The following is a 26,375-nucleotide window of genomic DNA, read 5'->3' on the forward strand; positions in this document are numbered from 1 at the left end:
TTTTTTCCTTAGCTTCATTTTAGTATGCTTTCTTGTGAGAAGGGTTAATTATAACTTGTGATGAAGGAATTGTGCATGAAGCACAGCCTGGTTTTCAATGCCTGGAAGTATCCATGGGATTGGGTCATGAAGCTTCTCAAAAACACTTGGTTTTTAGGTATAAGCAACCCAAGTATCCATCAACAGATGAATGGATATACAAAATGTGGTATATCCATACACTGGAATATTATTTAGCCATAAAATAGAATGAAGTTCTGATATTTGCAACAACATGTTATGAACCTTAAAGATCTTATGCTAACTGAAATAATCCAGACACAAAAGGTTAAATATTGTGTAACTACCATTAAATAGACAAATTCATAAACAGAAAGTAGATCAGAGGTTATCAGAGACTGGGAGGAGGAAAGAATGGAGAGTTACGGCTTATTGATTATGGAGTTTATATTTGGGGTGAGGAACAACTTTTGGAAATAGACAGTGGTGACGGCTGCACAGTATGGTGAATGTCACTAAATTATATGCTTAAGATGGTACTTTTCAAATGTTTTTTTATATTATAGCACAATTTTTACAAATCAGTAACATAATATACCCCAAACCCTTGAATTGTACACTTCAAATGGGTGGATTGTATGGTATGTGAATTATATTTCAAAAAAGCCATTCAATTTTTTTCTAAACAAAACAAACAAAAACAAAACAACACAAAATAATCCTTGGCTTCATTTTTCCTCTCAGATGGAAGCTATTCAGCATACTGTACTCCTCTTTTCACCTTTATTGCCAGGAAGCTAAAGACAAGTTTTATGTCCAAACACAGCAATTCAGCTGGCACAAAGATGTGCTAAAACATAGTAACTGTCATCATCAGAGGTTCCAGTTTTCTGTTCGTATCTTCCTACGTGTCTGCCTTTGTCCCACCTCCTCATCCTTGTTAACTAAAATTCATTCAAATGACTTTTCTCCAAGCCCCCAAAAGACCCTAAAGTAAACTGAGATAATGAACCTTTGAGGTCACAATGTCAGCTCTGTAAATATGATTATAGCCTCAGATTAATGATTAAGCCTCAGAGCAAAGAAGAGTAGCTCATGCTAAAGAATAAATAAGAGAAAGTAGGGCCTCAAAAGCAGTGGGAATGTCAGCAGGTTAACCAGCATCATTTAAAACCACTTCCAACCTATTCGTGGGGAGTACTTTCACCACAAAAAAATCAATAGGCTCAAATCTGACAGCACAGACATCAGCCAATCCTGACTGACCTTTCATTCTGGGCATTCTTTTAAGGCAAATATTTAAAGATTCCCCAAATGCCCATATTTACCAATAAATTTTGGAAAACTATATCCCAAAATTCCAAGGAGCTTGGCTTTAAGGTCATAGGAAAAAGACATTCATATAGGAGAAAAGGAGATAGAATGCTCTTAATTCCACACATATACCCAATGTTTTTCATCTCAGAAAAAGACTGAATCCTGAGTAAGTACACTAGCCCCCTGGTTAGCCTACCAAAGTACTAACTTGGCCAATAAATTGCTATTAAAAAGAAGCCTGTGAATACAAAACCCAAAATAGATGATTTTATCTCTAGTAATAAAGTTTCTGATGACATAGTATGTAATATCTGTACCTCTTTGATGGGAGAGAAGTATTATGACTAAAAAAATCCATTTGGCTTGCCTCCACAATAAACCAGGACATGAAACTTGTCAGTTCTTCCATCCATAGTGCAAGCACTTTGTACTTGGGGGTGCTCTTAATAAATATTTCTTGAATGCCAGCTTGGAGTCAATCAGACTATAATTAAACTTTTCACGTAAGTAGATTATGAATGGCAAAAAGCAATATATTGAAAAGGACAAAGTACTCTAAAAGAGAATATATACCCTGATACACAAGAATGCCCACTTAGCTTTTCACTGTTGCTGAGATGGTTGAAAACAAACAGTGACACCATTGCGGTATAAAAGAAAATTCTGGAGGTAGTGTGGAGGTTGGGGAGGCAGGCTATATAGAAGGTCTGCCCCAATGGCTCAAATGTCACTCCTATGTCCTTGGCCTTGGTTTCCTCATTTTTAAAAGATGAGATCTATCTTAGGTTCCTTCTACCCCTACAAGAGATGTGATGCTATTTTTTATTGCAGAATTGCTTTTCTAACAGTTTCTATGCTCTCTATATAAGTCAGTAGTAAAAAACCATAAATGAGCTTTTATGAGTTGGATATTATATTTTTAAAGATTTATTTATTTTAGAGAGAGAGAGAGACAGTGCGTGCGTGAGTGGGGGGAGGGGCAGAGGGAAAGAATTTTTCAAGCAGACTCCCCACTGAGCACACAGCCCAATGCTAAGCCAGCTCTATCACATGACCCATAAGATCATGACCTGAGCCGAAACCAAAAGTCAGACTCTCAATCGACTGAGCTAGCCGGGTGCCCCTATGATGTGGATATTGTAAGTGCTCAGAATGTATAACACTAATGTTGTTCCTATTTAACATTAAAGATTCCAGTGTCCTCATAGTTACATTCAGAAAAGGAAAGCTGACTTAGAAATACTCTTAGCAGAGGGACACCTGGGTGGCTCAGTCGTTAAGCGTGTGCCTTCGGCTCAGGTCATGATCCTGGGGTCCTGGGATCGAGTCCCACATCGGGCTCCTTGCTCAGTGAGGACCCTGCTTCTCCCTCTCCCTCTACTGCTCCCCCTGCTTGTGTTCTCTCTCTCTGACAAATAAATAAAAATATTTAAAGAAATACTCTTAGCAGAACTTACAAACTCATATTTAACCGTAAGACACCGTGGCAAGGAATAGAGGGATTAAGCAAATTAATTAGATACAAAGTTCTTAGCCTCTAAAGCTGAACTCCTAGTAAGTTTAACTATTTGTCACTTTCTGTGTTACCAGAACTTCAAAATGATTTATTTTCTAAAAGGCTGGAAGGCAGGGTTTGGGGGGGCATGACTTCTGAATTAACTAGGGATTGTTTGGATATAATTATAAACTGCCAATCCACCATGATTCAATGATATTCAGACTTTTAAAGCTATTTCATTAAAAAAAAAAAGAAAAGAAAGAAAATTAGACCTTATCCAAAAGACTGTGTATGAGACTTAAGGAACTTACGAATTCATGGCTGAGGGTTCAATAATACATTCCCAGTGGAAGGGTCTCTAAAAATGTCTATAATTAAAAACAGAACAGTAAAAAAAGAAAAAAAATTGAATGGCTTACTCTCTTATTGGTGAGTTAGTGGAGGATTCCTTTTTTGAATCAGGAGAGCTTAGGGTTTGCAAAATACAATTATGTTTTTCGGTGGATAGGGCATCTCTTTCTTGCTCAGAGTGGATTAATTTTAAGGCCTCTATTCCATCTTCTCCCTCCATCTTGTCACTCGGATTTGGCTGTGGTTCTGGACTCTTGAAAATGAGATCATCTTCACTGACAGAGACTGTGAGGTCACTGCTACTGCTGCTCAAACTTTCCTCCGCCTGCTCTTCCTGCATTTTTCTGAAGGGTTTCTGTGACTCCAGGTCCCTGGGAGGAAGATGATCTGTAAGAGGGGATATGAACAGATTTCCGATCACTAACTTCAGGGAGAAACGAGGTAAACACGTTCTGCCTCACAGGCAGAATTACTCAGCTAAAAACATGTAGAAACAATCCACAACTAATTACAGTACGTGAAAAATCATTAAAAATATCACAGTCGGTTTTAAAATCAGCAAATAAGCTTGCAAAAATATTTCCTGTCTATAGTCAAGAATTCATTAGAATAGCCAAGTCCCTGGTTTGTTTTGATAGAAATAAAATTAAAGTGTATGTTGTTCTTAAGTAAGACTGCTACCACCCCCAAAACTGAACACCAACAAAAATCAGCGAACAATCTCAGCCTCTCGCCCCACCTGAGAAACCTTCCCAAGCAGAATCCTTCTCTTGAGAACACTTATTTTCAGATGCACAGTATTCTGAGACTGATACCCGAGAGACTGGAGGTCTGGCTCTTTCTTCCTTGACTTCAATATGTTCCTGTGTCAGTATTTCTCCTTCTGATCCCTCTGATCTGCTGGAACTGTCACACTTTATATCAGTGGTTCTGTTCTCTGGACTTAATCTTTTCCGTAACAGGGAATGGAGTTCAGCAGACTTTTCGCCTTCAGATAAACTACTCTCACCGTGACGTGTGTTGCTTCCTATCTGCAAGCAATGAGTTTGTTCCTCCTCAGACAATGAGCTGGCTGTGACTGGCGTTTCCCCACCAATCTGAAGAGATGTCTTTCCATCTATTTTGTCAGACTTATTTAAGCGCTGTGTGGCACTATTAGTTTGTACTACATAGCTGTCTGTCACATTACCGCTCTGGGCTGTCTGTCGGTGTGAATGTGGGTCAGGAATTGAAAAGTTCTTTGTGGGCTGGGGAGATTTCTGCTCTGTACTGAAACCTCCAATGCTTGAGATAGCTGACATTTGGCAGCCCATAAAGATTGTTGCTGGTTGATACAATCCTCTTGACATGGCTGTCCCCGAGTTAATTCCTGCCTGCCTTGCAACCTGCAACACCAAAAGAGATGTGAGTTAACATCCTGTGGATAAACAATTAGGTTGTTTAGGTCATTCTCAGAAATAAAATGAGGAAAAGGAAGTGTGACTATTGAAATCAACACCGACCTCATTTTATAAAACTCACAGCTTTCACAAAATAAGTCAGAAAAACAGTACAGTCCATACTAGTTAATTTTAATGACAGTATTGGTTCACAAAACAAGTATTATCCAGCAACTATGGAATCTGTATTTTTCAAAAACAGATGCACACATTGCACAACTATGTGAAAGTACTTAATGCCACTGAATTGTACACTTGAACATGGCTAAAATAGTAAATTTTATGTTATGTATATTTTACCACAATTTAAAAAAAAAAGCTGAGAGTTCTAACCACTTTTCATAGAGAAGCTTGGATTTAATAGAGCTAGGGAGATACTAGACAAAAAAAGGAGAGAGAGAGAGAGGGAGGGAGGGTGAGATACATACAAAGGACTATAGGAGGTTTCAAAACTCTATTTCTAGTATTATGTGTAATATTAAAAAAAAAACTTCAAATAATCACATTCGGGGTTACATTAAAATATATTCCATTTGTGCAAAATAATCCTAATTGCCAGTCAAACTGTAAATAACAGCAGTTTTTCCTGAACATCTTCAAGTAATTTTAAACACATGTAAAGCAATTTAAATTTATTGTCATGTTATATGCAACTGATGAATTACTGAACTCTACATCTGAAACTGATACACTATATGTTAACTGACTGAATTTAAATAAGTAAAATAAAATAAAAGGAAATAAGAATAAATTTACTGTCATGTCTATGGGGGAGAATGAGCATTGTCTCTTCCTTAAAAAGAGAGGGGGCTAGAAAAAAAGGGGGGGTGTTGGGTGGAGCAACAGAAGCACTTGGTTCAGTGGCTTGATCAAGGACACACAATGGGAAATAGAACTGGAAGTAACAATAATGAAGCCTTGAGGAAGTTAAGTACTTTTCTTCTAAAGGGACCAAAGCACCTCTACATACCTAATAGCCTTTAGTTCACAGAGCCCTACAGAATAGATGGGGAGATGTATTCACACCTCTCTTCTGTGTATGGGAAAATCTGAGGCTCAAACTGTAAGAGAGATAATGTTACACACACAACTGAAACAGAATCCAGGTCTTGCTTCTCTTCAAATATACTGTCCCTCCCTGAAACCATAAAACTTCCAGAAAACACAGGCAGTAATCTCTTTGCCATGAGCCTTAGCAACAGTTTTCTAGATATGTCTGCCTCCTCAGGCAAGGTAAACAAAAGCAAAAGTAAACTGTTGGGACTATACCAAAATAAGCTTTTGCACAGTGAAGGAAATCATCAATAAAACACAAAGGCAACCTACTGAATGGGTGAAGATGATTTACAAATGATATATCTGATAAGGGGTTAAAATCCAAAATATATAAAGAACTTCTACAATTCAACACCAAGAAATGAAATAATCTGATTAAAAATGGGCAGATGAGGGGCACCTGGGTGGCTCAGTCGTTGAGTGTCTGCCCTTGGCTCGGGTCATGATCCCAGGGTCCTGGGATCAAGTCCTGTATTGGGCTCCCTGCTCAGTGGGGAGTCTGCTTCTCCCTCTCCCACTCCTCCTGCTTGTGTTCCCTCTCTCGCTGTGTCTCCCTGTCAAATAAATAATATCTTTAAAAAAATTTTTTTTTAAATGGGCAGAGGACCTAAACAGACATTTTTCCAAAGAAGACATATAGATGGCCAACAGACACATGAAAAGATACTCAACATCACTAATAATCAGGGAAAATGCAAATCAAAACCACAGTGAGCTATCACCTCATACCTGTCAGAATGGCTAGAATCAAAAAGACAAGAAATAACAAGTGTTGGCGAGGATGTGGAGAAAAAGGAACCCTTGTGCACTGTTGGTGGGAATGTAAATTGGTGTAGCCACTGTGGAAAATAGTATGTTAGTTCCTCAAAAAGTTAAAAATAGAAATTAGAGAAGAAAAAAGCAATAGTGACAATCAACAAAACCAAAAGTTGATTCTTTGAAAATATCAACAGATTGACATACCTCTAGCTAGACTAAGGAAAAAAAAAATTTAAGTTATCAAAATCAGAAATCAAAGTGACTACTTTGTTACCAATCTTATAGATATAAAAATAGAAATAAAGATAAATATAAAAATATTATAAGGGAATACTATGAATAACTATATGCCAACAAATTAGACAACCTAGATGAACTGGACAATTTCTTAGAAAGACACACACTACTAAAACTGACTCAAGAAGAAAGAGAAAATCTGAATAGACTTGTAGCAAGAAATTGAATTAGCGGTCAAAAAATTTACCACAAAGAAAAGTCCAGGACCAGAAGGCTTCACTGGTTAATTCTACCAGAGGTTTAAAGAGTTAACACCAGTCCTTCACAAACTCTTCCAAAAACAGGCAAGGAAGAAATATTCCTCAACTCATTCTATGAGGCCAGTCCCTAACAACAAAACCAGACAACGATGTCTCAAAAAAGGAAAACTACAAACCAATATTTCTTATGAATACAGATGTTAAAATTCTCATCTAAATAATAGTGAACTGAATTCAGCAACACAGAAAAAGAATTATACACCATGACTATGTAGGATTTATGCCAGGAATACAAATTTGGTTCAACATATGAAAATCAAGTAATGTAAGACACTATGTTAATAAGGGGAAAAAAAACCCCAAAGATTATCTCCATAGACATAGAAAAAGCATTTGACAAAATCCAACACATATTCATGATAAAAAGCACCATAAAACTAGGAATAAAAGGGAACTCCCTCAACCTGATAAAGTGCATCTATGGAAAACAGAGAGCTAACATCATAGTCAATGGTGAAAGACTGAAAGCTTTCTCCCTAAGATCAGGATTAACACAAGAATGTCTGCTTTCACCGTTTCTATTTAACAAGACATGCAGATTCTAGGCTGGATAGTATGGCAAGAAGAAGAAATGGAAGGCATCTGTATTTCAAAGGAAGAAGTAAAACTATCTCTATTGGCAGATGACATGACCTCATATAAAGAAAAACCTAAGGAATCACAAGAAACAATTAGAGGTAATACGCAAGTTCAGCAAGGTTGCAGGATACAAGATCAATATACAAATAGAAATAATGTATTTGTATATATTAGCAATAAACAATTTGAAACTGAAATCAGAAAACAATTCTATATACAATAGCATAAACTGAAAACTATAAAACATTGATGAAAGAAATTAAAGAAGGCCTAAATAAATGGAAAGACATTCTGTGTTCAAGAAACATAAGACTTAATGTTGTTAAGATGACCAAATCTTACCCCCGAATTGATCTACATAGTCAATGCAATCTCTATCAAAATCCCAACTGGCATTCTTACAGAAATTGGTCAGCTGACACTAAAATTCATATGGAAATACAAGGAACCCAGAATAACCAAAACAATTTTCCAAAAAAAGAGCAGACTTGGAGACCTGATATTTCCCACTTTCAAAACTTACTACAAAACTAGGGTAATTGTAGACTCTACTGGCATAAAGATATACATAAAGATCAATGGAACAGAATTCAGAGTCCAGAAATATCCACATATCTACAGTCTACTGACTTTCTTAAAGACATTTTTAAAGAGTAGTTTTAAAAGTTCAAGACTAGAAGGGGCTGGAATTGATTATTTCCCTTCCTCCACACAGAAGGCTATATAGAGCCTTCCGAGGCTGGTATTTCTCTTCCCTCAGGTCAGTTAGGCTCTGGCCAGTTTCTCCTGAGGGCAGATCTTGCTAAGAACAGAATACTCTCATGTATTTAAAAATGGTACTTTTCCCCTGCCCATGCCTGAATTATAGGAGGATTTTTTTCCTCTGATACTGTGCGGACCTGTTAAAGCTCCCTGGAATTAAAACACAAAAGTGGGGGAAGGAAGACTATGACTAGGTTTCCCTGGAGTCTTCATCTCTCTGACCTGTCTATGCTGAGCCTCTGGCTATTTGTCAATTACAGTTCGTTTCTCTATCCTGGCACTGGTTCTTGTAGTGGTTTCAGCTCTGCTCTAATAAGCTGTGATTTTCTGTATTCCCTGTTGGTCTCTCCAAATTTAGCGGCGGCGGATTGCTCTGTAACCTCACTTCTCTGAGAGATCTAAGAAGAGTTGCTAATTTTTTTATTTGTTCAGCTTTTTACTTGTTAGGGTGGTGTGGTGACTTCCAAACTTCATATATGTTGGACCGGAAACCAGACTACATCGTAATTTCAGCAGCTGAATATTATCCCATTCTATAAATGTACCATAATTTATTTAACCAGTCTTGTTTTGATGGACCTTGGGTTTGTTTCCCACCATCTACCATTCCAAACCATGCTACAATGATTATCACTGAGCATGTATGCCTCTAGGCACACATGCCAGTACATTAACAAGACAGCTTTCTAGAATTGAAATTGCTAGTTCAAGACTGACTTACAGGATATTGCCATTTCACCATCCAAAGAGGCCATCATGCCATTAAGAATTTTCCATTGTACCATATGGTTTAACCAGCAAAATTATAGTAATCAACATCCTGATTCATTGATATAAATATTTGTGACTTCTATTCCTTTTGTAATTGAGAAGCTGATATAAGAACAAAGACAAATTTTAAAACAGGTGAAAATCACCTATTACCATTGTCCTAATCTAACAACTACTTTCATTTTTCCTGTGCTCAAAAAAAAAGTTTGTTTTTTTAATCACCATCCATTACATCATTAGTTTTTGATGTAGTGTTCCATGATTCATTGTTTGCATATAACACCCAGTGCTCCATTCAGTACGTGCCCTCTTTAATACCCATCACCAGGCTAACCCATCCCCCCAGGCCCCTCCCCTCTAGAACCCTCAGTTTGTTTTTCAGAGTCCATCGTCTCTCATAGTTCGTCTCCCCCTCTGATTTCCCCCCTTCATTTTTCCCTTCCTGCTATCTTTTAAATACATGGCTTCAAATGATGGGCTACTGTGGAGAACTCCAGCTGGTCATATGCTGAGGTCGCTTAGCAAAAACTTGAGGCAAATCAATGATCAGACTTGTGAGCTGGGGAGGCCTTTCATTTTTCACTTTCAAGACCCATTTAGGGAGTGTTATGAACCAACACTAGAGCAATTACTAACCCAGCACAGGCTGTACACACCTCCCTCTTCCTTGGTCTGCTAAAGGCCAAAATGTAAAGCAAAGGAGTGGGCATGCCTTAGAGATGAGAAAGCCACCTAGGGAGGGCCAAAGGAGTGCCACTGACTACTCCTTTCAACCAGTAATTCCCTAAGTCCTCTAACCTACTAAGAGGCCAAAGACCCCAAGTCCATTCCCACTTAACAAAGAACCCCAAGAGCCAAGAAATGGAGAGAAACAACAATATCTAAATAGTAACCCACACAGTCAACAAAAGTAGCATGTAATCATGATTTAACTTATATTAAATGCTTCTAGAACCACAGTAAGTGAAAAACAGCAATAACAACAACAATTTAAGATAGGATTGTTAACACAGGCTACTTCCTAAAAGCAGGAGAAGTTATAAATCTCTACAACAGCAAATGGTTATAAAATGCCAATTTTGTCAAGCATTCCAGACTTTTTTTTTTTAAAGATTATTTATTTATTTATTTATTTGAGAGAGAGAATGAGACAGAGAGAGAGCATGAGAGGGGAGAGGGTCAGAGGGAGAAGCAGACTCCCTGCTGAGCAGGGAGCCCGATGTGGGACTTGATCCCGGGACTCCAGGATCATGACCTGAGCCGAAGGCAGTCGCTTAACCAACTGAGCCACCCAGGCGCCCCAAGCATTCCAGACTTTTAAGAATATGGAACTGTGGGTCCTCAACAAATATACTAATTACTGATATACTAATTAATGAGAACATTACATCTCAGTGGCCTATAATAAATTAGGAGTTATGAAAAGGTGGCCCTTAATTATGCATAAAATCAAAATCTATGGGTTGGGGCATTTGTTCACCTGTAGAACCAAAACAGACAACTTGCATTTGAGGATCTGTTGAGACCCAATAGGAAGTTTTTGCTGCTATATTTCTAGTTGCTGTTTTTGGGGGGAGGAGGTTTAAGTTTTTGATATAATTTCAATGTTGCAGGAATCATAAGAAAAACTCCCCTTATATTTCTTAACTAGATTTATCAATCGTTTACATTGTGCCCATTTGTTTTATCATTCCCTTTCCCTCTACATATATGTGAATGTTTATACACACACACACACACACACACACACACACACACACACACACACACACACAGAGTTTTTTCCTGAACCATTTGAGGATAAATTGGAGATACATGCCCTCTCTCCCCGAAACATTTCAGTATGTATTTCCTAAGCATAGGGAAATTCTCCTTCATGAGCAGACACAGTTCAATGATTAAACTCAGGAAACTTAACATTGATAAAATGCTATTTTCTATCTCACAGTTCACATTCAAATTTTGTCACTTGGCCTAATAATGTCCTTTATATAGCTACCTTTTTTTCCAGGTTCAGGATCCAATCTAGAGTCAGGTCTCTTGAGTCTCCTTTAATCTGGAACAGCTCTTTAGTCTTTCTTTGTCATTCTTGACCTTGAAATTTTTTAAGAATACAGACTGGCTACTTTGCAGACTGTCTCTCAATGTGTGTTTGACTGATGTTTCCTCATGTATATGTTCAGGTTATGCATTTTTGTCAGGAAGACCACAGAAGTATGTTTCTAGTTTTTCAGTAACAGGAATAATACTCTGATAAAGCAAGTTTATTGGGATGGGAGTTAACCCCAATCCTCCCACTATCAAGCAGAATAATTAGAAATATTCCCTTAAAAACTTGACCTCTTGGGGCACCCGGGTGGCCCTGTCAGTTAAGTGTCTGACTTTTGGTTTTGGCTCAGGTCAGTGCAGAGTCTGCTTGAGATTCTCTCTCCCGCTCCCCCTGCTCATGCTCTCTCTCTCAAATAAATAAATCTAAAACAAAAACAAAAACAAAAACCTTGACCTCTTAAAAAAAAAAACAAAATTAAAAAAAAAAACAAAACTGACAACAACATAATGTCATTTTAAACCCATTATATTAAATCTTAGAAATTAAAATTAGTATACCCAATTCTGGATTGACCCATTATATTAAATCTTAGAAATTAAAATTATTATACCCAATTCTGGACTGGGTCCTAGAACAGAAAAAGGACATTGATGGAAAAACTGGTAAAATATGAATAAAATCCAGAGTTTAGTTAATAGTGATATACCTAAGTTGGATTTTTAGATTTGAAAAATGTGGCACTGTTATGTAGGTTGTTAAGAACTGTGTGAACTGGGTGAGGGAATCCAAGGAAACTGTACTGTCTCTGCAACTTTTCTGCAAATCCAAAATTATTCTAGAATAAAAAGTTTACTTAAAAAATAACCCCTGGGAAGTGGGGTGTTGGGGAAATCATTTAAGGGTACAAACTTGCAATGAGTAGTAAATAAGTCCTAGAGACCTAATGTACAATATAGTGAATATAGACAATATTATATTATAATCATCAAACTTGCTAAGAGACTAGAACTCAATTATCCTAACCACTGAAAGGAAATGGTAATTATGTAATGAGATAGAGGTGCTAATTATCACTACAATGGCAATCATATTACAATATATAAATGTGTCAAATTAACCTGTTATATACTTTATATATAGTTCAATAAAAAATAAATAAAATAACAATAACAATAAAAAAATCCCCAGTATTGATGAAGGTTAGGTGAAATAGAACCTCCTATATTGTTGGTAGCAAAATAAACAGGCAAAATCCTCTGATAGCAAACAGGAAAGAATACAGCATCAAAAGTCCCTAAACATCCTTATTGCCTTTGATTCTGTAATTTTACAGGGAAACACCTTAAGGAAGTAAGCCTAAAAGGAAAAAAAAAAAAAGCTATGTGACAAGTTCATTTGCAGCATTATTTACAATCATGAAAAGTTAGAAGCAAACTGCATAAAATAGGGCAAGATTATGAAATCACAAAAATGAGGCAAATGAAGACTATGGTGTAACAAGGGAAATGCTTAGATATGGCAAGTGAAAAAAATCCAAAATTATATATTCAGTATGCTTATACCTACGTAAAGATAAGTCTAACATAGGAAAAAGAAATTAAACAAAATGTGTTTGTATAGGATTATGCCAGGAAAATGAGTATTGTTCTGCTCAACTGTTCCTTTTTCCAATTTAACAAATTTTAACTTGACTTGAAATGTTAAAAATAATTTTATTCAGCTATAATTCACATACCATAAAATTCATCCTTTTAAAGTATGTAATTCATACTTTAATTCAAACTCCTATACAGAATTTCCGTATAGTCACAAGTGTGGAGCCATCACCACAATCAATTTTAGAATATTTCATCACCCCCAAAAGAAACCCTGTTCCAATTTAACAAATTTAACTTGACTTGAAATGTTAAAAATAATTTTATTGAGCTATAATTCACATACCATAAAATTCATCCTTTTAAAGTATGTAATTCATACTTTAATTCAAACCCCTATACGGGGTTTCCGTATAGTCACAAGTGTGGAGCCATCACCACAACCAATTTTAGAACATTTCATCACCCCCAAAAGAAACCCTGTACCCTTTAGCAATCACTCCCCGTCCTCCCTGACCAGCCCCCAGCCCCAGGCAACCACTTATCTACTGCACCATTTTACATTTCTACCAGCAATTACGTAAACTTTTATAACAAAAAAAATTACAAGAAACCTGCAAAAATGAACTGCTGCTTGCTATTAGGCAACGTTACATTTGAACCAGCTCAATGTTTGCAAAGTAAAATAGTGGCTCCAGTAAAATACAAGCTGGGCTTCCGCAGGTTGGCAGCTTTCCCGTTTGCTGAGATCAGGCAGTGAGACAGGTGCCTCTTTTCTTTTTTAAAATAGTCTGTCATTTTGTTTGCATAGCAACAGGAAATAGGGTGGTCTTTAATCTTAAAATTCTGACATTGTTATGTGTCTCACAAGCAGTTTCTAACCAGGAAAGCTGAAGAGAGAATGCCGTGTTTCACATTATTGTTGACACTGGAATAATATTAGGAATTGAAAAGTTTTTGAGAGATAGACGTTATTGCCAAAAGAAGGGGTGTGTATCAGTATTTAAGGATCTGACATAATGATCAATGTTTCTCCGCCTTCCTATTACTTTCTGTAGCTCAGTGCTTGAGGTAAATCTCTAATCCAGGATTTCAGTTCAGTTCTTCCTTTTACCCTGACACAGTTACCTATCTGTAGTTTCTTTAAAAATTTTAGGAGCCACCCAGGCGTCCCAGTCACACTGATCCCTTAATAAAAATTTACATATAGGGGCGCCTGGGTGGCTCAGTTGGTTAAGCATCTGCCTGGGTGGCTCAGTTGGTTAAGCATCGAGTCCCCCGTCAGGCTCCCTGCTCAGCAGGGGAATCTGCTTCTCTCTCAACCTCTGCCCCTGCTCATGTGCTCTCTCTCACTCACTCTCTCAAATAAATAAATAAAATCTTTTTTAAAAAATTTACATATAACAATCCTGAAGGAATTATTTTACTTTACGATGTGTTATAAACTGTATTGTGTCCCCCTCCTCCCCAAATTCTTATGTTGAAGCCCTAATTCCCAGTGTTACTATTCGAAGATAGGACCTTTAAGGTAAGGTGATTAAGGTTAAAGGAGTTCATAAGGCGGGGCCCTCTCATAAGAGGAGGAGATACCAGAGATCCTCTCTCCACACAAATGCACAAAGAAGAGGCCATGTGAGGACACAGAAAAGGGGCAGTCATCTGCAACCCAGAGAGAGAGAGGCCCTACCAGAAACCAACTCTTCTGGCACCCTGACCCTAGACTTTCAGCTTCCAGAATTGTGAGAAAATAAATTTCTATTATTTAAGCCCCCAGTCTGGGGTATTTTGTTATGGTCACCTGAGCTGACCACGACATCATGCCAACACTTAACACTTCTTCATTTTGCCACTGTGGTAAATTATAGGCACAATTAAATTTTTATAACTGAGACCACAAAGAGATATCTCTGGCCATTAAATCCAATAGTCATTGGAACTGTCTTAATTTTAAAATGGATCCATTAAATTTAGGCTTCAAAGGTTATGTTCTGTAAGTAATTCTGTTGGGTAAATCACTACAACATCGGTTGATTACAAGTTGCTATCACCCAGTGGCTTTATGTCCCATTTCTTTAATTCATAGGTAGCCTCTCCATCCCCAGAACTGGTGTCTCCACCATCCTAGATGAGTGGCAAGAAGTCAGCACAAAAGAATGGCTACCCTGGTGGAGGCCAAAGATGGAGATGATGGGGACAGTGGTGAGAGTGGTGGCAGGATCAGTGAACATTTGTCAAGCACTTACCAGGTGTCAAGAAGATTTATATTCATTACCTTTTTTCATCTTCAAAACAACCATTACTATTTCCCTGCTCTTATGGGACTTAGTTAGCAAGGTTGAAGAATTTGCTCTTGGTCACAGGATTCAGACCCACACACAAAGACTCCAATGCCCATCTCTTGGTGCTATGATACTCAAAACGAAATCAGTGAGACTCAAACTGTGTTTACTGAACCACAGCTATTTTGAAAAACAAACAAATACAAAAAATCTCTAATAATAAAGTGGAAGTCTAGGACTAATTTCCTACTAAATTCAACCAGTACAAAATCAGACCTACTAAAATAGACTCTAAATGGAACGTCTACGTAATAAATAAAATCAAGTCTATGTACACGGTAAATGGGAAGAGTAAGAGAAAAGCAGAAACCTCAACTGAAATTTAGCATTCCTAAATTGTACGAACTGGTGATTTTCAAAAAATAAACACACACACCCCAGCACCATCCTTTCCCCCATTACCCCCAGGCCTATGCAGTTGCCTTGAGTAAAACAGTACAAAGTCATGGTTTTCAAGAAGAGAAGCTTAACAAATATCTGAGAATATCACAACAGCCCTTTCTTAATATGCCCTGTATATGCATGGTTCCCACACAGGGTGGCTCAGGATATAACTGTGTCTCTTAGAGTTTCCTGTTCAAAAAGAAATGTGCAAAACTACATCAGAAAGGGAGAATGCCAGCTCCAGTTCCTAATTTTGAGAGATGTGAGTGAGGACAGAGGCAACTCACACACTACAATGAAAAGAGCAATCCCATCCACAGGCAGGGTCTTGCTTCCTAAAATGCTCATCGCTTCCTCAAACTTTTTTTTTTTTTACTGTATTAACATTATTAAACTAACTAGAGCTCCTATTTCTTTTTTTTAATTAATTAATTTATTTGAGAGAGAGAGCGAGAGCAAGTGCAAGCAGGGAGGGGGGAAGAGGGAGAGAGAATGTCAAGCAGAATCTTGGCTGAGCACGAAGGCCGACTCAGGGCTGAATCCCACGACCCATGAGATCATGACCTGAGCTGAAATCACTAGTCAGATGCTTAACTGGCTGAGTCACCCAGGTGCCCCTGGAGCTTCTATTTCTTGAGGATACATTACCGAAAGTTGGATTGCTGGCACAAAGCATATGTGTACAGCCAACCCCCTGCACAGTCAAAATCTGTATATAACTTTTGAGTCCCTCAAAACTTTAACTACTAATAGCCTCCTGCTGACCAGAAGCCTTACCTATAACATAAACAGTCAATTAACACATATTTTTGTATGTTACATGTGTTTTATACTATATTCTTACAATAACGCAAGTCAGAAAAAAGAAAATCATAAGGAAAGTACATTTATAGTATTGCACATAAATTTATTTTAAAAAATCTGTGTGTAAGTGAACCCGTACAGCTCAAACCCATGTTGTTCAAGGATCAACTGTATATTTAATTGTGATAATTACTGCCAGGTTCCTTTCCAAAAAAGTTCTAGCAGTAATTCATTTTTTTTCAGACTACATGAAAAAGACTATTTTTTCTAATAATACAGTATTTCATAGAATGTAAGTATATGAAGTTTGGAAAATCTTCTAAAGAATAAGAAATCAATATTTGTTCTCCTGTGGAGACTTCTGTAATCCCTTGTACTATCAAAGGGAGAAAAGAAACAGTGTTTTCCACAAAATTTATCTTCCTCTTGCTAAGTCAACTTATGCTTCCTTTTCCCCTTCTCCTTCATTTTTTCTCTTTTCTCTATCACTCCACTACAAGATGTGTATCTATACATACACACACACACACACACGTGCAATTTTCTCACTTGTAAGAACCTCTAACACATAGCACACTTGTCACATAATTCCACCACAGAGAGAGCAAAGGAAGATAGTTGTGTTGCCAAATGTCTCCACAAAAGGTAAGTTTAAAAAATATGGTTATTTTCATTCTTGACTGTGAGAAAGAGGCTAAGTCCCTTCCAGAAAGGCTTCTTTCCACCATTCTCCTAAGTGAAACCTTTCTTCCAGTAACTGAGAAGCAAGTTGATGTATTTATTAGTTAAGGCTCTGCCACTGACCACGTATGTGATCTGGAGACAAGTTACTTCTTTGGGCCTCCATCTCCTAATCTGTAAAATGGGTATAAAAACAAATCTTACTGTAAAGTTGTAACGAGTGTGTGTATATTTACATATATTTGTAGATGTATAATTTAAATCCGTAGAACAGTACCTGAAACAGAGTAAGATCAATGTAAGTGTTAGCTGTTAATCTGAGCCATATTACTCACTTGGGAGGTACCCTCGAGAGAAAGCAGAATGTGGAGAGTTCAAACTTCACCTGCCTTTGAAATCCAGTGGAATGGGGCACACATCTCGCTCAAGAAGAATGTCTCTCTCCTGTTCCTCACTGTGGACTGACAGGCTGCTACCTCCCACCAGGTGGGGCAGTGGATGGGGTCTATACCCTACTGTGCAGGAGCTCATGGTCTAGTGAGAAGAGCATTTTCTAGCCTCTCCTGAAAAAAGATCTGCAGATCTAGTTTTAGGGCCAGGATTTGAAAAACTATTTGTGTAATTCGGTTTAATTTTTAATTGTTTTGTGACTAGAAACACATACAAATAAAAAAGCTATTCAGATCAAAGAGGTCCAGCTGAACACCTTTGGATTTGTCATTGCCGAGGTCAAATAAAGTCACAACTTTGAGGATGGTAGAGCTGAGGGTGGGTCACCATCCCAAGCAAGGTATAACATCTTGGTATTAGAAACCTGGGCAACCACTCAGCATCCCACTTTAGGGAGATTCTTGCACTCTTTCTAATTGAGCAGTGGTTCAAGGAGACTGCTGGTGAATGAAGCACTGTGGGCCACTCCTTAGTGGCGCTAAGAAATTGGGGCTTACCAAAGATACAAATGTAGGGATCTGAAGGGGTACATGCACCCCGATGTTTACAGCAGCAATGTCCACAATAGCCAAACTATGGAAAGAGCCAAGATGTCCATCAACAATGAATGGATAAAGAAAATGTGGTATATACACACACACACACACACACACACACACAATGGAATATTACACGGCCATCAAAAGGAATGAAATCTTGCCATTTGCAACGATGTGGATGGAACTGGAGGGTGTTATGCTGAGTGAAATAAGTCAATCAGAGAAAGACATGTATCCTATGACCTCACTGATATGAGGAATTCTTAATCTCAGGAAACAAACTGAGGGTTGCTGGAGTGGTCGGGGGTGGGAGGGATGGGGTGGCTGGGTGATAGACATTAGGGAGGGTATGTGCTATGGTGAGTGCTGTGAATTGTACAAGACTGTTGAATCACAGATCTGTGCCTCTGAAACAAATAATACATTATATGTTAAAAAAAAGAAGAAGAAGAAGAAGATAGCAGGAGGGGAAGAATGAAGGAGGGGAATCAGAGGGGGAGACAAACCATGAGAGATGATGGACTCTGAAAAATAAACTGAGGGTTCTAGAGGGGAGGGGGGTGGGGGGATGGGTTAGCCTGGTGATGGGTATTAAAGAGGGCACGTTCTGCGTGGAGCACTGGGTTTTATACGCAAACAATGAATCATGGAACACTACATCAAAAACTAATGATGTAATGGATGGTGATTAACATAACATAATAAAAAAAAAAAGAAATTGGGGCTTATATAGATAACCCAACCCCTTTACCCCCTGCCCTGCACTGCTCTTTCCAGTAGCAGGTATGACAGAGCCAGACCCATATCCAAGGGAACCTCACCATCCCAGTACATGCCCACAGTGTGCTCCTGGGCTGGGAGCTCCCCTCACTGCTGTACAGCAGCCAGGAGTGGAGGCAGGCACAACATTCAGTCAGTGACAGATAGGAGCTAAGGAATAAACCCCTCTCTTTCCTGCTTCCAGGTGTGAGGACACTGAGGTGTGTGTGACACAGTCTTCCAAGGTTCTGCGATGGGACTTAGCTCCAGTTGCTCACAGTGGTAACCTACTCAGTCACACACTCCTGGCCGTGTGACTTTCTCTCTCCTCTATCTGAGCTTCCTGGGATCACCTCCCAAATAATCCACCTACATTCCAATCCTTATCTCAGGATCTGCTTCCAGGAGATTCCAACCTAGGAATTCCAACCTAAGTTATTTCCTCTTTAAATACGGATACTTTGGGAGAGTCTTATGACTCCTTTCCCCTTGCCATGATGTTTACCAATTCAATTGTGTGTCTCCTCGACACTGGTTGCTTTACCCCTTGGAGATGAGCCCGGGTCTCATAGTGACTGCCTTGGTCTTACACAAACTGCTCAGATCCCGGGAGCTGCAGTTTGTCTTCTGGGAGTGGAACCCTTCCCATCATTAAAGCATCTTCCCTGTCTGGTGCCTCCCCTGCAGCGGGGCTGCTCCCAATCCCAGCTCCACCCCCTCTCCCAACACGGCTCCAACACGGCACTGGGTGCACAACTGTCTTCTCACTTGGAGGTTCTTCTTCAGTAGAACTTTCAGGTATTTCTTCTGCCCTACCAAGTCAACTCAAGCAGATGCTCCTTTTATTGAAACATGAGCAGTTCAGAGACAGGCACTCCATTTTCCTTGGCTCACCTGACATAGCTGGAATACTGAGACCATTTCACTCTCTCCCAAGGTTAGGTACAAATGCAGCATCTAAATGGGTAACTGAAATATTTTGCATGATGTGGCCAGGCTGTTTTTACTGGATCAGGAATTTTTCCCAACTTTGGAAGAGAATTTCACCCACACCACCCTAGATGGCAGGGCAGCAAGATGGCTAATAGCATGGACGCCAAAGCCAAATGGTCTGGTTTTGAGTTTTGGCTCTGCCTCACTGTCTACTCTTAAGCAAGTTAATTAACCTCTCTGAGCCCTCCCATGAATGAAGGTAACAACAGCATCCACTTCCAGGATTGTTGAGAAGATCAAATGAGCTGATGAATATAAAGAGCTTCATGTAGAAGCTGGCACAGCATAAGTGTGCAATGATCATTGCCCATTGTTACTATTAGTATCAGAAGTGCAAGGAACAGCCTACATAACCATTTCTCCATGTGACCCTTGCACGAAGGTTTAAAACAGTGAAGTGGAACTCCCCAATTTGAACTTTAGCCCTATGATGAAATCCCCTGGTACTCCACAGCAATTCCAGCCAGGCCTAGCACAGTATAATCCTGCTGTGAAGTATCCAGTTCACTTCTACTTTTAGTAGAATATGTTTCACAGTATAATAGTTCAAAGAAACTTCACAACGCCTACCCCAAAATTTATACTCTCGTTCACAACTGCTATCTCCATCTCTTTTGGTACTTACGATTTGATGTATTTTTATGTATATTCTTTAGTCACTGCTCCTAGGCAAAACTGAGCAACTAGAACATGCCCATGCCTAAAGACCAAGAGAATTAGAGTTTACCCCCAAAACAACAAAAACAACAAAATGCAATGTATAATAGAGGAAAAGGATTATTAAATTATAGTAAAATCTGTGTGGATTCAAATGGGGGCTTGAACATTGTCTTTTTGTGTTAACCAAAAAACAAAAGTTTACTAAGTAAACTAATACTGGCAACGAGCTTGGGGAATGAGTAGACCAATTACTAATTCTCTTAAGAGAACACATGACCCTGAAGAGTAGCCACTGGATGCATGAAGACTCTGGATGTCTTATGAAACTGGGCTAGAGTTTTACCTTGAGAAGATGGACAACCACTACTTCATGACTTTTCTTAGTAGAGTATCTAAGTTACTGCTACAGTTGAAAGGTACACAACCATTTAAAAGACATATCTTCTTGTAATTCAGAATTATCACTAATTTGATAAATTCTCTCCCCCTCATTAGTGCTTTCCACTTCATTGGCAACCCCAATTTCAGCTCCTAACTCTTCCTGTCTGAACCAACCCTGATTTCTTCAGTTCTACCAACTCCTTCCCCCAGTTCCTCCTGCACGGCACCACCAGCCTCATCTTCCTGCAGCTGCATGCCGGTGATGACACTGCTCTGTTCACAAGTTCTGCCTTCACCTGCCCCAACACACACACACACACACACATATATACTCCCACGTACATGCACACACGATTCCAGGAGGAAATCTCAGTCCTTAACCTGGTACATATAAAAATTAACTGCCAGTCCCCGAAGACCAACAACTCCGGGAACAGACAAATTCATTTGACTGTCTAAAGAAGAGATGCGTGGGTTTCCACTGGAAAAGAAAATGTAACTCATATAAGGAATTGTTCTCAAAATAAGGAGGATTAACTAATTCATCATTTTACTGAAATGTATTTAGTTCCATAATGTAACTTTCCAAGCTCATTGTCTACCACTTCCCTACAAGAACATTAGACTTTAGTCAGGCTGAACAACCAACCACTGGGCTTTCCTGCTTCTGCTCCTTCACTCATAACATCTCTGAACCTTAGAATGTCCACCATATTCCCATTGACTGACATCCTTCCCATCCTGCACACTAGTTCAAACACCACCTCCTCCACCAAGCCTTGCGCCACTCGTGTCAGTGGAAGCAAACCTTTTTTCTTCATGCAGCACATGCCTACCCCATGTCACTGCCATTTATCACATAGTATCCTGTGCCTTAGAAAGGATATATCCTTGAAGGCCAACACTTGGAATTCATAGGGGGACCTACTGTGGCTTCTCATACAAATCTCTTGCTCAGAACCTACTTATTGACTTCAACCAGTGACACTATAGTGTGTGCTTCCAGCCAGTCCCTGAAGATGGACAACTCTGGGAACAGAGACGAATTCATTTGACTGTCTAAAGAAGAGATGTGTGGATTTCTACTGGGAAAAAAAATGTAACTCATATGATAAGGAATTGTTCTGGAATTAGTATATAAGGATTAACTAAGTCATCATTTTGCTGAAATGTATTTAGCTTTTAATTGATGGAACATCAATAGGAAACTGAAAAAGGCAAGATATAAATTTCTCAAAATGTTACCTAATTGATTCTTACATATAGTCAATAATTAAAGCTTTTAGGGAGATGACACCTTTCAAAATAAAGGGAAATACTTCTCTTCTAATTATTATATGTAACATCTTTAAGGGGTTGTCAGCTGTATGTCTCTTGTCCTAATTTTAAATATAACTTAAGGAGACTACATAACTGTATGTAAGGTAAAGAATCAGTAGTGCAAATAGAAAAAAAAAGTCTCCCGTTTTACTTAAGTACCATTGACACTGCCGTACTAAGAATGCGTTTATCAGGAATGGCATAGAAAGAACAAACCAGTTTATAGATTAAAAACACATCAATTATTTCATGACCCAATGTCAAACAGAAAAAGTGCCTGAATGGTTTAGAAGTCTATCACATCGTACCACGTTTAGCGTACATCTAATGGCACAGAAATCATTTATCATTAAAGGCCTTTTTATATAGGTCAAGGTTGCTGGAACTTGGTGTTTTATATCTTACAGTTTAAAGAATGCTCTAAATTCTAGGTTTTTTAACTTTTTAATCTTTGGGAAGGAAAACTAAAACTTCCTATAAACTCAGATTAATGCCTGCTAATGCATGGAAAAAAAGAAAACTAAAACCTTCCTCCTACTATAAAAACAAAATAGTGTGGCCTCTGTTTCTTTTCTGATAAGAGTCTTAAATACCAAACAGTTAACTGCATAATAACATTTACTGGCAGCCAGGCAGCCTGCTTAGCAGATATATAAAGCAGGTAAAAGGAGAAAAAGTTAATTTCTTGGCTGAATGATTCCATCGGTAGCTATAGGGCAAACCTGAAAGTCTTTTAGTAAAGTAGCAGTTGGTTCTTCTATCAATCTGTAGCACACATACTCTTCCAAGGAAGGCATTAAATATGAAAATCATATCCCGTTATCATCGGTTTCCAGCTTTCAGCCCAGTAAGCTTTTCTTAATGAATGCTGCAGCCTAAGGAACAAGCACGCTGTTGGCTTCTCTGAATAATGGAGTGATGCTACCATTTTTGCTTATTACAATATCGACTGGCTGAGGGGGGTTCACACATAGTCACAAGTGACTACTCTTGCCAGCATGCTCCAAGTTATTACAAGATGTTTTTAGACATTTCATCTAAAAGAGCTTTACTGCTTTTAGTGAAGAAAACATCTATGGTCTTGAACAGAATCATTTATATGGAGATAGGCTGCAGGATTAGAAGCCTGCATTACGGCAGATACATAGCAGAATTTATTTAAGTATTCCTTGCCAGTCTTTTTGTCTGTTGCTTAGATATGCAATCTTTTCTTTCCACTTCCTCTGTAAAAAGGTTAAAATGTACAAAATTATGTATACAAAGAAGAGAAGCAAAAGGCCGTATTTTGTTTACCTTTTACTTAAAACATTTCTGGAACTAAGAAAAAAAAAGTGGCTACAAAGCATTATTTAGACAAACATAATTTCACCCACTAACGCCTCTAAGGTTTTCTTGGGAATCTGTCTCTTTTAAACCTGCCCGTGACGGCCTTTCAGCACGTTTAATTGAATTAGACATTAAAGCAATACTCTATAAGGAAAAGTCTTTAAATAATACTTAAGGGTTAATCAAAAAGATCTTTTCAATAAGATGATTTTATTTAAAACACTATTGTAAAAGAGGAATACTCCAGAAATCCTCTGTCAACAGAAGGTTTATTATTTTAAGTTATTACCTTTCTTCTGTCTTCATCTTCCAGTTCGCCTCTTGTTCCCAGGCTCTCTTTTGACAGTAGCTGCATCTTCTTCATTTGAGCCTCATATTCATTCTAAACATAAACAAAGTTTTGATTTTTTGGTGGCTCTTATGACAACCAGTACCCGTCTATATTTTTCAGTCTTTAGAGCATAAAAAGAACACTGAAGTAGAAAGTAAAAGTTAATGTTGCCAAGAAATTCAACTTAGAAAATAGATAATTTCACAAATAAAATGTCAAAAGCTGAGTTCTATAAAATGCTATATTTTTCATGCATTTTTATTTAACTTCCCCCCCAAAACATTTAATTAACATACAATGTATTATTTGTTTCAGGGGAAAAATGCTTATTTTAAATAAGATTTGATGGATTCTCACTGTCTTTCATCAACATAGGGAATAAAACCTTGGCACATTAGGCGCTCAGGAAAATCCAGTTACTTTATTATGAAAGCAACACATTGGACAGTGTCTACTCTGAAAACTTTTGTCCTAAAGGAAAAGAAATCAATCCTACTGACTTCTTATCTGTGTGATATCTACATTAGTATCATGGTGCTACTACGATATACTATTTGCTAGATCATTGACTTGAAACAAATTCCATTTTCTATGAATAAAGATATATAGTAGACATCAGAGATCAGCACCATAGGAATGATGTTTGCTCTGGCACTAATAACTACATAAAGATGTCTGCTTCATTATCACACTATAATTGATGAAAGTGATTCCATCATAAAATGACTTTTTCTTAAAAGCAAGGCATAAAAGGTGCTTTGATTCAGTATGTTAGTAGTTAAAACCTTAAGAAATTCACTAATGGTGGTCCATCACAGATAAGTATCAGAACATGTTCTAAATTAGACCATGATGCACTGCAATTAGAAATACACCTATGGGAGAGAAAAAAGAAATACACCTATGAGATAATCAAAGTAGAAAACTGTTTCCTTAGTTCTCAGTCTGAACATGAAATTGGCCTCAGCTTTGTTCTGACATACAAAAAAACAGTGATGAAAATTAATTTGTTTCCCTCAAAATATCTTAAAGGGTATTATATGCTGCCCCATTTTTAATAACAGTTAAGCAGGGAATTTTTTCCTCTCTCAGAATATTAACATGATAGATGAAGGTAATGATCTAAAGAGATTCCTAATTAAACAAAAGTTTTATAAGGCCAGTACACACAATAAACCAAGAAAAGATAAAGAAATAAGGCAATTAAGATAATATAATTTACATCTCTCTGTTCTATATCTACCCCTTTGGACTCAGAGATATTTACTTTTTAACCCCAAAAGCTTTCAAAAGGCATACTTTACAGATTCTAAGGGAAAGTATCCTTATAAAGGGATGGGGTAGATTATGAAATAAACAAAATAAACATTGAGTTTTATTAAATAATTAGAGGTTAAACACAAATTCTTCATTCCTGTGGCTGCAAATATTTTCTTAGGTTCTTTGAGATCAGTTATAAACATGCAACAGGCATTGTATCTGATTTGCTCATTATGGGATTATTTCAGAGCCACACCTTCCAAAGGCAGAGTACTTTCTCATGGAAACATGTGAGTTTTCTTTAATTCATTTTGCTGCAGCAAAAATTGATAACTGCATTAAGACTTTATAAAAAAGTCTCTTCACTAGTCCAATTTAGACTGTTCTCAGTGCATCCAAAAAATTTACTGAATTATAGGTACTTTTCTAAATTAGTGAGAAAATAAAAACCGAACAATGTATTTGAAATTAAAAGTTGCTATAGGGGCGCCTGGGTGGCTCAGTCGCTAAGCGTCTGCCTTCAGTTCAGGTCATGATCAAGCCCCGCATCGGGCTCCCTGCTCAGCGGGAAGCCTGCTTCTCCCTCTCCTACTTCCCCTGCTTGTGTTCCTTCTCTCGCTGTGTCTTTGTCAAATAAATAAATAAAATATAAAAAAAAAAGTTGCTATAAAAATCGAACAATGTATTTGAAATCAAAAGTTGCTATAAGTGGATAATTGATACAAACTATAATTCTACATCCCCTAGGACAACAGACTTGCACCTACAAATGCTCTCTTTCTTTGCCTTTTTATTTATACATAGGACACTTGGTTACCATCCATCAAATCCACCTTCTGAACACTGGAGAGCAAGGGTTTTCAACCCCCACCTCCTATTCTATCTGCATATAAACGAAGGGTTGTACTATGTTTAAAAGTTTTTGAAGTTTGGAAAACTGTATAGATGAACCTTTCCAAAACTTTCACAGCTAACAACGTCTCATGAGACAGCAGAGCACACGTCCCAGTTTTCCAACCATCAGTCTTTCATGTTGTATTCCCCATTTCTTCTCTGATCAGGTCCCATTATATTTCCACAATACATCAGGGCTTGTATTGCATCCTTTCTGTCTGGTGCTGACTCAGGTCCCTGTTCCCTCCTTTGTGTGGCCTAGATTCCTCACTGTCAGATTTGCTGCTTTGGGGGCCAAAGTTCTTATGTCCCAGTAGCATCTCCAGTCCATAGCCTAAGGACAGTCCTTTCTTCCCCCAACTCCCCTAGGGAAATCTGTTTTAATAAACTCAACAGCACAGAATCAATCCATCAGGTAACTTGTTCTGTCCATTACCGTCTTGCTTCACAGCACTGGGCTGGATACTGCCCACCTACATTTGGGAGGACTCTTCTACTTACTTCCTTACTATGCACAAAC

The 26,375-nt window shown here is 38.1% G+C and overlaps 1 protein-coding gene across 2 annotated transcripts in view; it reads right to left on the reverse strand.

Moving 5' to 3' along the window:
• KIZ (kizuna centrosomal protein) overlaps positions 1-26,375 on the reverse strand; it is a 125,415-nt gene that overhangs the window by 81,654 nt on the left and 17,386 nt on the right. For both annotated transcript variants that reach the window (XM_028123763.2, XM_028123764.2), the window contains exons 4-6: positions 23,660-23,752; positions 3,906-4,551; positions 3,235-3,553 (exon numbers count right to left, since the gene is read on the reverse strand). In XM_028123763.2, the coding sequence (XP_027979564.1) occupies positions 3,235-3,553; positions 3,906-4,551; positions 23,660-23,752 (1,058 nt within the window). The remainder of the gene's footprint in view (positions 1-3,234; positions 3,554-3,905; positions 4,552-23,659; positions 23,753-26,375) is intronic.

Source organism: Eumetopias jubatus, unplaced genomic scaffold (assembly GCF_037043125.1).
Source record: "Eumetopias jubatus isolate StellerSeaLion01/CBP00866 unplaced genomic scaffold, mEumJub1_p1.0 scaffold_9, whole genome shotgun sequence".
NCBI lineage: Eukaryota > Metazoa > Chordata > Mammalia > Carnivora > Otariidae > Eumetopias > Eumetopias jubatus.